Source organism: Anopheles bellator, chromosome 1 (assembly GCF_943735745.2).
Source record: "Anopheles bellator chromosome 1, idAnoBellAS_SP24_06.2, whole genome shotgun sequence".
Classification (NCBI taxonomy): Eukaryota; Metazoa; Arthropoda; class Insecta; order Diptera; family Culicidae; genus Anopheles; species Anopheles bellator.
The window spans coordinates 6,195,714-6,207,074 of NC_071285.1; the positions used below are offsets into that span (position 1 = coordinate 6,195,714).

Below are 11,361 nucleotides of genomic sequence, written 5' to 3' on the forward strand. Positions count from 1 at the left end.
GCTTCTGTCTGGCCACGTCCTATAAGTCCCCAGTCCAGTCTGGAGCCCCGGCACGTGCGTCCTCGTTGAGCCTATGTCCTTTTTGGGCGAGTCTAGCTATGAGTGGCCTCAGACTGTGGCATTCCGTTTGTTGTTTGGCGGGTTTTTTCTTCCCCTTCCGAGGGCGTTTCCGAGTTCCCGGGAGCTTTCTACTTTCTCTGGACGTCCCGTTTGAAGCCGTGCACCGATGCGAACAGCAATGCAAATAGTGCATCTGCAGGGATGCGGCTGTCTGGCTTTTCGGGAGCGGCATCCTGACCCCGGTATCCGGTCAGGGTGAACACATTGCTTAAGGCTTCAATCACAGCTCCGCGAAATTCCCATAGATTTCTTTGGAACATCCGAAATTGATGCAAGCATTATTAATTATTTCCACCTAATGCCATCCACCCTTCTCGGGGTGGTCCGCCCCGTGAAAATGCTAAAAAACTGTGAACAGCTGAAAATAGCGAAAAGGTAAATTCCCGTTCCCGGACTAGCAGTTCCGCTGCGAGGCAGATTGCAAGATCGCAGGTGATAAATGGTGCACTGCAATGGGTTTGTAGCGCCACCAGCTTGCAGTGTGCCAGATGCACCGTCCGTCGCCGGTGCTGACTCTGTTGCAGTCGGAGCCGGCCGGCACCGAGAAACCGTTCCCTAATCCCACTGCATAATCACAGCGGCACGGCATGTATGAAGTTTGCTATCTTGCAGTGGCACGGTCAGTAAGTGGTTGCTGTGTGGTTTTGGCCAGGGACCTGCCGGTCCCCGGGTCCAGGTTCCGGGCGGCAGATGATAAACGAAGCCGCTTATTCACGCCACCGTTCACTGCGGCCCGTAGAAATCCAACCGTTCCGACTTGACATTTTGCATTTCCGACCCCGGGGAAGGCCACCAACCGTTGCCGCGAACTGATGTTATTCATTCATAATCTTCAAGGTCTTTGAAGAAGTGTTGGCAAATGTTGGTCCCACCGCCGTAGACAGTCTTACAGGAAACTTATTTTAACCCGATTTTCGAGGGACCCAGGGTGTGTATGCCGACAGGATTTATGAGAGCAAGATTTATGATTATGATTATTGCAGCTCAGCGTTTGCCGTGTGACTTCCATTTATCAACCGGGGGGGTAGTGTCTAGGTCCATGCGAGCCGTGACAGACCCGTGATGAGCTTCGATGTCATTTGGAAATCCCGGTTTTTGTTCGATTTACGCGACTGAAGATCACTTTATTCGAGGAGTACACTGGCCACCTGGGCATGGCTGGGACGGGCGTTACAGGTTTTGATAGTGATCGTGATAACACTCGTACGCGTGGAACGCCGTCTCGCACGGATCCTCCTTTTGGACACCGCACTTGACCAACATCTCCTCGATCTTGGCCCGCTCGTAGTCCTTCTCCAGCGCTGCGGTGATGTTCTCCAGCTGCAGGAATCCTTCGCCGTCGATGAAGCTTTCCTTCTCGAAGAAACACTTCATGAAACATTTCGCCGCACGATCGTTGGCCGCTCCGAGGTCGCCGTCGCGTAGCTTCGTGATGGACGCCACATCGATGCCGGTTTCGGCCATACACTCGAGCGCGTAGATGCTGACCATCTTTTGCTGGCGCAGCGTAAATGCCTTTCGGTGGGATTTTGGGGAACATTAAATTGTTAGTTCGATTCGGCCGATCGATGGCGACTACGTGTGGAACTTACATTGATTTCTGCCAGCAGCACCAGCGCAGCAGCAGCCGTGAGGGCGAGGACGAAGAGGTTCATCGCGGGAGAAGGCGTATAGGTCGTTTGATAACCTACTGACCTAATCCGACGCGTTTTATACTCTGGAAACTACAGCCAGCCAAGTGCCGTTGGAAGGGAAGAGGGCAGATGCATCTCCAGCCAGCCGACTGCACTCTGGTACCTGGGAATCGCTAATTACTGCGCGCTGCTGCGCTGCGGTGAAGGTTTCGGTATGCACACGAGCATGAGAGCGATCCGTCAGCAGCTGGCCAGACCTCATTTCGCATGCATTCGTTTTGCATTTACAAAACGGCCTTCTGGTTTCGGTGCGGCTCCGAAGGGTGTTCCGGTGGCGATACATAATTGATCGGAGCATCGGGACGGAATGGAAAATTGGGTTCGGCACTGGTTCTGGCACGTGCAGCGTGGAAAACAATGGGCACCTCGGTGACTTAAAGGGTTGGTTATCGGTACCAGAGTTACTGTCAGTCTTTAATATACGATTCGGTCAATTCAAGACCATATCGAAGGGGGGTTTCAAAACTTTTACCAAACTTTTTCCCTACATTTGCTCAACTTCTCTTTCGCGAAAAGTTTGGCAAAGTTTTTGGGCAAAATCATCCAATCCTGGCCATCAGGCCATAAGACTATATGCAACGATGATCTAACTCTTACGCAAACGCATCATCGTTCGACTTTTCCCATTCTGTCCACTGTGCAAGTACCCGCCCCGGCTCCGTGGAATGCTTATGCAAAAAATGCTGCACATAACATAACAACTTTGCCACAATATTATCGTTGATGGCGCACTCGGCTACCGAGGGTACCGGGTCCTCTATTGGACCTTCTGAAGGTTGTCAAAAGTGGCTGTGGTTGAAGCAAAACTTTCGTGGCCCCCCGTGTTGTGTAGTCTACAGAGAAGCGGTGGAATGCATCGTCGGAACATTCTAAACCGCGTGGAGAATGCACCGTAACGACCCATGCTGAAGGTTAAGTTGAAGCGACTCACCGAGTTATCGCACAAAGTTTGAAGAAATCCTTGACTGCACGTGTTTGTTTCTTTTATTGTTTATCTAAACTTTAAGACCGCATTGTTGGCTAATACACTAACACTAGATACACCACCGTTTTCAATAGGGTGACCCATATATGATAAACTTCTTCATTTAGTTATTAAAAACGTACGGCTTAATACCTTTCGATGCTTGAACTTTTATTTGAAAGGTTCATTCAACACATTTTTTTAGAAACACAGTTTTGGTCAAATATGCAACACGGCTTCACCTATCAAATCACATGTCACAGTTTACACGGTCAGCTGTGGTAATGCACTGTGGCATTCTAGTTGGTCAGCTGTGGTAAGCAGGCGACGGATTCGAGCTGTCAAACTGTCTGACACTGATCCATTTCCGGATTCTACCTTCGCCCGTTCCACTTCGATTCGCAGAAAGTGCACACGCTCGATAAGTTGTCCATCTTAAAGCTAAAAAGGTGCCGGGAACTGATTAGCCATTGCGACCCAATCGAAACAGTGACAACCGACAAGTTTTAACACGGTGCAAACGTTACACGCGCGAAGCTACGGATCATTTCTTGCGATAATCATGGAGCACCCGACGATTAACGACCTACCAAGCGAAGTGAGTGATTCTATTTTGCGGCCTGTTCCTGTAAAGGTATTAAAAGTATTTATATTTTGTAGCTGTTGGAGGTGATATTTGACCACCTCGACGTGGACGACCTGAAGGACGCATCTATAGTCTGCAAACGATGGTCGGATTTGGCCTTTTCGGGGCGGCGAATGGAGCGTGTGGAGCTAGTGCCCGATTTTCCGTTGGACAAAGATTTGCTCCAAAGCAACCGAAAATATCGCCACCTTGTACTCAAGAACACTACAGAGGTCTTTGCGTATGTGAAGAACTTATTCCAAATGTTTGGTGTTACGTCATTGCGTATAGAAGACTGCAATTTGACACTCTCTTCATTACGGTTCATTTTACTGGAGGTACCTAACCTGCAGCATTTGTCGATTGAACAGGAACGCGATGAAATGGACGAAATGATTGAACCGTTCCCGGTTATGGGAAATTTGAAATACTTGGAGATCGACTATGGCATCACTTACAGTGGACTCCCCTGGCATACGATCGCCCCTTCTTTACAAGGTCTGAGAATGCATTGTAAATCTGACACCCAGTTGGAGCAGTGGAGACTTTTTAGTGGCCAGTTCAAACAAGTTTATTTTACATTCCGTGGAGAAAATTCCTTGAATCGATTTTGCGAAATGACATTCCCTCTTCTAGAGGAGTTGTCAATTAAATCGTTTCTAATTTGGGATGGAGTTGAGGATGATTTGCTTACGCGCCACGAGTTTTTTCGAAGACACGGCTCTTTGCAACGTCTTTTCCTCGACGGATTTGACCTATCTAAAACGTTACTGCAAGACATCACGAATCACAACAAAAAGTTGACGCATCTACAAATCTTTGGTAATCCTCATCAATTTGGAAGTAACAGTGAACCAGGATCGTTGGAATCCCTGTCGCAATTGCCTGAGCTAAAGGTAAGCAAGTAATGTATGACCCTCTGTTCCAACGTAATCATATTTAATGTGGTGTTTTCTTGCAGCATCTAAGATTAAAAAGTCTGGACATACACATTTTTCGCGGATGTGAAGCGCTGATCTCGCTCCAATCTTTGTCTATTAATTTTATAAAGTTTGAGCAGAAAGGCACGCTCGGATTCTTAAAGGATGTTTTGAAAATTGCACCGCAATTGAGGTGTCTGGAATTAGGGTCTTTCAAAATGAGAGAAAGGGCCGTGCATTTCATTTGCAACAACTTCTCAAAATTAACTCGTCTGCAGCTGACATTGTCGGAAGTGGTAAGAAGATTAACCGATTGCCATGCCTGTGCCACCTAACCTCGTTTTGATTTTCTTTCTCAGGTATCGTGCCATTGTCTCTCCGGAATCGACCGGTTACCGCATCTTTGGTGTTTGGAATTAGACTTGTCTTATACCGACACATTGTTTATCAGGCCCATTCCTCAAAACAAAGTTCGTTACCTTACACTGCACCTCCCTAATAGAGTAAGTAAATGATGCATCGGACCCATGCTGGGATCATTATGAATCAGCTTTTCTCTTATCAAATCCCTTCTTCTTTTTCCTCGACTTTTTAGTACGGTGAAGATGACTTTCTGCAGCTGCCGGAAATTTTCCCTCTACTCGATCGATTGAATTTGATCAGCCGGAGCGAGTGTCTTCCTGAGTCTACTGTCGATAGGTTACGCAAATTACTTCCGACGTGCGCGATCAAATTATATGGCTGTCTTCTCATCGTCACAGGAACGAAAACATATGGTCAGATACGGCGAAGAGCCAAAATTATGCCAGTCTTGCAGAAAGAATGGCTATGGAATGAGCCGGACGAATTGGAATGGATCTAGATGGACGACACAGCCCAGAAAAGCTACCGCATCTTTTTAAGAAAACGCGCATCGGCAAAATCCTCCGATAATAATAATGCACAAATAACAATAATAAAATAGGGCCGATAATGTCGCTAGATCAAAATCCTTACGAAACAGTCAGTCGTTGTGGGTGCACAATCACCGAGGAAGAAATAAGCTTAAATTAAATGTGCTTTTCAGACATTGTACCGTTTGAGTTGAAGACCTACCACTTTGGAAAAAAGTTTTTCATATTTTCCAATTTTCTGCAATCAAAATTGTATTTTATACAAAAATTTTTTGAACGAACCTTTCAAATAAAAGCTTACCCTAGTACCAGGTCGGTCAAAATGATCAGTGTGGTATATCTAGTGTTAAATAAGGTATTTTTAATACTTTTTAGAAAAACATCGTATAGTTTGACCTTCCGTTGTTTTCAAACTGTGTGCAATTTTATCATCAGCTGCAAATTAGCACAGATAAGGGTGAGATTGGCCGCTGACGCCATTTCCACGCTAAATGCTTCACATACAACGGCAAGCTCCAAAACAAACCCACCGAGGAAAGTATTTGAACTTGAGACCCCCACGGAAAGCTGGCATTCATGAGCAACTGGCATTTCACTTAACGGGCCGCCCTGGCACGCGACGTGGTGGCCATGGCTCAGCATAGGGCTCGTGCCCCTTTCCATTCAAGGGCGGCCACCCGACCCGGGGAGAACTGAATGAATCAGCGCGAAAAATGTTTGCAGCGCCCGCGAAAAATGCCAACCTCGGCCGACCTGGCCGGCCGGATGGCGATGGTGGCCGCTATAAGTATCGTTGGCCCCACCGTCAATGGCGCTAAAACGGTACGTACGTGCGCCCCCGGTGGAGGTTGTCCAGGTTGATTAAATCATTCTCGCAGAGATGCACGGCACGGAGCTAACCCTCGTCGTAACCCTCGTGGTCGGGTTGCTGCTACCCGTGGGCCCTTCGGAGGTAAGCAATCACTCGGCGGACGGCCAGCCAATGGGCACCCTGTACGAACCATTCCACTTCCCGTGTAGGCTGCGCAACTGGAAGCGGACCAAATTCGGCGTATCCACCAGAACGCCCGGGAGTGCGTCAAGGAAACGGGCATACTGCCGAAAAATGCGTTCCGCGTGCTGAGCGGTGATTTTTCCGTGGACACCCTTAAGGCGAAGGTTCGTATTGGGTTTACGAGGAGGGGGCATCCGTTCGTTAGTAACCCTTTATCCGATCGTTGCCCGGGTTTCGCAGTGCTTCGTGAAGTGTTTCTTCGACAAGGCCGGCTTCATCGACGACGACGGTGCGTTCCAGCATGACGTCATCCGGGAGAAGCTCACGGTGGGAATCGAGGCGGCCAAGGTGAACGAGCTGATCAAGAAGTGCAACGTCGAGGGTACGGACGTGTGCGACACGGCCTTCCAGATGTACAAGTGCTTCCTGAGCAACCACAAGGTGCCGAAGGAGCTGTTCCAGATGCGCAAAGGCATCGGGCGCCGCAACATGCAGCAGTGACAGTCGGCAGGGGACTCTCCGTGGGTCTCTGAGTGGTTAGTTTAGAATTTAGCTAAAGTAGGGCAATTTATAGACATTTAAAACGTTCGACTGTGGCTCGATAAATGCTTCAATCTTATTTTTTAAAATCGAAAAGCTCATTCGAATGCGCTAGGCCCAGGATCGAGTGAAAAAACCACCGGATGGTGATTTCGGAAGATGGTGAAGATATCGGAAACTGTCGTGCCGAAAGCGACACTGCAACACTGTCCCCGTGTCGACACCCCTGATGAGTGCGGTGATGTTTGAAATGGCTTTCCACCGAATGCACCGGAAAAGTCAACCGAAAGCCGTTTTTTGGCTTTGCCAGAGAACTCACCTCGCTCGCCCTATCCGTGGGAAAATTGATAATGTTATTCACAGGGCGGAAAAAAACCCGGGGAAAATTGGAAGGACAGGCGCATTGCCGATAAGGTTTTCCGATCTTTCGTCGGTGGACCGAAGCGAAGCGACCGAAACGTGACACACTGGGCAGGTCGGCTTTGGACCGACGACAGCTGCATTGCATTGTTTGCCATTCGCGTCCGTTGTTAGTGGTCGGATATTTGCTTAAAACAATAGACGGGGAAGCGTGACCGAGAGCAACCGGGGTGGAAGACAAGGACACATGCATGCATGCTGATTTGAGGCTCCAGAAAATTGGCCACGGCCCGCAAAAAAAGGCTACTGCAAACCGAACGGAACGGAAAGCCAGGCGTCTCCATCTAGGAGGAGCCACAAAAATCTTGAGCCACTCTTCAGCACCGGCCCCGCCAGCGTCCTTAAAAAGGACCGAAGGCGAATCGGCAAAAAAATGCCGCCATGCGTCGGGTGGGAAAAGTGCATCCTTTTGTGTGGTGTGGAAAACGTGACCCCACGTGTTTTTGTTTGGCTTTTGGCCGCCGGATCGAAGCTGGATGTGCGTTGTGCGGAATAAGTATGTGCCACACGGGGACCGGCATCACGTTTCCGGCCTTCCGGGGGAAAGAAACCCGTCCTTAAAATAAGCAGAAGATGAGGTGCCCCAAAATGTGTTCCTAATTTGAGTGACTCGTTTGTGGCGTGAAAGACTCTCGTCTCGCGCCGAGTCAGGTTCGGCCTCCGCCTCCTGGTTTCCGGTGTGCACGGAACAGCTTCACCGGAAATTGGTACGAGGATGCGATCTCCAAGATTGCGTTTTTATTTTTTTTTTTTTCGGGAGCGCCCGGGTTTTTGTCAGTCTCTGTTTGGGGCCCCCCTCCGGAGCGGAGACACGGAAACTGCACAACCCAAACAAACTGGCAAAATGAAGGGAAAACACACATACAGACACACGGAGGGGTCGGGACAGGAAATGAAAGTTGAAATGAAAAGCGGAAAGCTCGATGACAGGAAGCGCCATGAACATCTGCAATTTATTCAAATTTTATTGCCCAGCCAAGCCGCTCGCTGGCTGGCTCGCTGGCTGGCCCCGCGGTCCTGGCGGGCGGACGTGTCATTCCCCCGGCCGCCCCGCTGCGGGGTCGGGTTTGTTCAGCTTTCCTTCGCCAGGGCCGTCGGTCCCCCTGCGGCGAGGGGTTTGTTTTCCTTTGGCTCCGCTCCTCTCCGGTCCGTGGTTGTTATTGTTTTTCCATCCCATTCATCCTTTTCGATTTCGATTCTGACGATTCGTGTGGCGCTGTCCCTAGTGAAACGTGGGCCAAGCCCCCGCTCTGTGTTGTTGTTTTTTTTGGGGCCGCTATTCCGCTTTGCTGCCCGTCGTTTGAAGGGAGGATCCCATTTTCGGTGTTCCGGTGGCAGTAAAAAATCGAAACACAAAATATGCTTCAGCCTTTAGCCGCACCACTGGCCGGCCGGCCGGGCGGGGTGGAAAAACGGCAGCACCAACTTCGGATAGCTTCTTCAGAAATGGTGGCGGGGTCGGCGTAAACTTCGTATGACAACCGCACGCCGCACACGCCAACGCCAAACGTCACGTTGCATGCGGGAACTGCGGCATAAATGGTGCATTGAAAGTTTTATTCCACATACTTTACGCTACTTACTGTGCCAGCCCTGTCAGGACATCAGTGCGCCACGGGACAACGCTCCGCAACGGCAGCTAAGGGGCGCGGCGTCAGAAAGGACAGACAGAGACCGTTTAGTGCGCATTAGGAGGTCCGGGGTTGTTTTTTTTATTCAATTTACAACCTTCAAGCTAACAGGCCGGTAACGGAGCTACGGAGCGAATATGGGGAAGCCTCGTGTCGTGTTGCTTTTTTTCAATCGGAACCTATCAACGCCATGTCGTTGGTGGTGCGCGACTTCACGACCTGAAATGATAAATGGGCAAAATTAACAGCTAAAAGTGATTGGAACGAATGATATAAATTATTAGGAATTTCTATTGAAAAATGTACGTAAAGGATTCTCGGTGCGAACGGGGTGTTAATCCGTCGTAGGCACCGGAGCTCTGAGTCACCGGGTTCGTGAACGCATTCCGAACGCACAGCAACCAGCAGCGAAATGTCCGGCCAAATGAAGCCGTTCAGTTTTATGGGCTCGTTGTCATGTTGCCGCCTCCTTTTTTCAATGTCCTTACCAAACATTATCCATTCCTTCGGGAGTGCCGATCGCGAACAGGGTTGACGGGGCCACTCGACCGCTCACGTATTCCGGGCACAGCCCTCGTGTCCGTTGTGCACCGGATTGGTATGCGCACGGTCGTCACGCGCCGTGGAATGCGGCGTCGTCCTGGCGTCCTGAAGTATATTATTACACTCCCGATTATCCACTCGGAGTGGCCGGCGGAAAAAAACCCGGACCAACCGCCGATGGTGCATCGGTTCCGCTATGATTGCGTCGCGTTCGGTGCACGTTTTTCGATTCGCTGTCGCCGAATGTTGCTGTGCTCCGGATGTGGCCATTTCCATCCTCGGTTTCCATCGATGTTCCTCGCCCGGTATAATTGATTTGATAGAAAGAGTGAAAAACTAGACCGTTCGTGAGCAGAAGAATGATGAGGTTGCTGTGGGACGAGATTTCGCTGTGTACGAGTAAATGCGGGCCGTGTAGTAACCATGGTTTCTTTAAGTCGATAAGTTTCTGCTCATGAATACTTGGATTCGCAGCATCGACGGTCCGAGTAACTTTTTAACCAAAAACTGGCACCCATCATTCACCGGTCGCTCTTAATTTTGCCTTCATTATTCTGATTTAAATGTTCCCTTTTATCCATATACCATTACGGTTATGGGTTGCTTTCGGGGCCTTCCATCATGCTAAGCACTTTTCAACTCAGTCAGCGAGCCACCTAAAACACGGCCGGTCCGGGGCCGTTTTTTCCCCAGCCGATCAACAAATGCCTGCTTCGATTACGCTTATCCCATGCTTATGGGTAGCGATTTTCGTTTCATTTTGCTCCCTTTCGAACTAGTTCCCATTGGGCAGCATGCTAGTTGCAGGTTGCAGGGGAAAAAGTGCGCTCCACAAAGTGCGAGTGAATGGGAACGGGTGTTTTTTTGCAAACAATTTGGCCCACCAGTTACAAGGAGAACCGAGAGGGGCAACGCAGCATCTGCGACAGGAGCATTGATGATGTGTCCGCGTGTGTTGCGGCCGGGCGCCGGGCGTATCGGTAATGGAAAAATCATACGTGACCGGAATGGAAGTGGCCTTTCGTCAGTTGACTGTTTTAATATTTACTCAGTGGCGTGTCCTTACGTACCGTTGCCGGGCGAACACGGGGAGGCCGAGGACCAAGGACCACCGCCGTTCACGTTCACACCGAACACGGGACTGCTGAAAGCCGGCGCTGTCGTGAGCCAAATTTATGGACCTCTGTCCGCCGCGGCCGCCTGAAGCGCAAGGATGTGAGTAAAAGAAGTTTTCCTTCCATTTTTCTTCTCGCTGGTCGAAAGTTATTATAAAAGTTGATGATGTTTCTGCAAAGATAGAGAGCGCGCGAAAGAGAGAGAACGAGGAGAGCACTCTTCTCGAATAAAACTCTTATTTAATGCTTAATCTGTCTGGCTTCCGGGCTCCGGCGACGTGTGGGGACAATGTATTTGCCCGACATTTGCCCAATGCCCAGTTTTCTTGGTCGTCTTCTCTTCTCAACATTTTCCACAAAGATGCACGCGGCGTTTTCAATTATTTGACCACGTCCCCCCCGGTAGGTTGCACCTTTTTGCACCCGAACCGGCTTCTCCGGATTCGATCGAAAGTGTTTCCGTTCGAATTAAGACAACGACCAGATGCCTTCCTGCGGTTCCTCGTACTCGAATTTTCACGCTCTTGCCTCGCTAGCGTTTTGATTTCGTTTTCTTCTACGTGGCCGTGGGAAAAGCATCCTTTTCGGGGCCGCACGTGGCTCAATGTGGCGCGCAGCAGCAAGACACTTTCAATAACAATAATTTAATTTAAGCGTGCCATTTGCTGAATATTAATCCTGGGGCCCTGCTCCTGGAGCGGTATTGTTTCGTTTCCGTTCCGCTTCGCCGACGCCGAATCTCGTCCGTTTGGCGGTTGGGCGAAATGGAAAGAAAATCCGGCGGCACCCGCTGGCGTTCGCGGGAAAGGTACGTAGGCAACACTTTCGTTTGCGTTTCAATCACCGTTCCGCACGGTGCTGGCAGCGACCGCGGCTAATCAAGTGAACGTGAATAAATTTCA

The 11,361-nt window shown here is 49.7% G+C and overlaps 2 protein-coding genes across 2 annotated transcripts; one reads left to right on the forward strand and one right to left on the reverse strand.

The window, feature by feature from the left end:
- Positions 1-1,290: 1,290 nt before the first annotated feature.
- LOC131210032 (general odorant-binding protein 56d-like) lies at positions 1,291-1,800 on the reverse strand. Its single transcript, XM_058203222.1, has 2 exons — positions 1,713-1,800; positions 1,291-1,635 (listed from the first exon to the last, which is right to left on the reverse strand). The coding sequence occupies exons 1-2, from the start codon at positions 1,773-1,775 to the stop codon at positions 1,291-1,293; spliced, it is 408 nt and encodes a 135-aa protein (XP_058059205.1). The 5' UTR covers positions 1,776-1,800.
- A 4,296-nt stretch (positions 1,801-6,096) lies between these two features.
- LOC131215161 (general odorant-binding protein 56d-like) lies at positions 6,097-6,711 on the forward strand. Its single transcript, XM_058209550.1, has 3 exons — positions 6,097-6,168; positions 6,237-6,374; positions 6,451-6,711. The coding sequence occupies exons 1-3, from the start codon at positions 6,097-6,099 to the stop codon at positions 6,709-6,711; spliced, it is 471 nt and encodes a 156-aa protein (XP_058065533.1).
- Positions 6,712-11,361: the final 4,650 nt, after the last annotated feature.

Bases quoted from the DNA above. Each gene is read 5' to 3' on its own strand.
- LOC131210032 (XM_058203222.1), bottom strand. From the start codon at position 1,775: ATGAACCTCTTCGTCCTCGCCCTCACGGCTGCTGCTGCGCTGGTGCTG. The intron at 1,636-1,712 runs GTAAGTTCCACA...TCCCACCGAAAG, and splicing joins TGCTGCTGGCAGAAATCAAT to GCATTTACGCTGCGCCAGCA.
- LOC131215161 (XM_058209550.1), top strand. From the start codon at position 6,097: ATGCACGGCACGGAGCTAACCCTCGTCGTAACCCTCGTGGTCGGGTTG. The intron at 6,169-6,236 runs GTAAGCAATCAC...CTTCCCGTGTAG, and splicing joins TACCCGTGGGCCCTTCGGAG to GCTGCGCAACTGGAAGCGGA. The intron at 6,375-6,450 runs GTTCGTATTGGG...CGGGTTTCGCAG, and splicing joins TGGACACCCTTAAGGCGAAG to TGCTTCGTGAAGTGTTTCTT.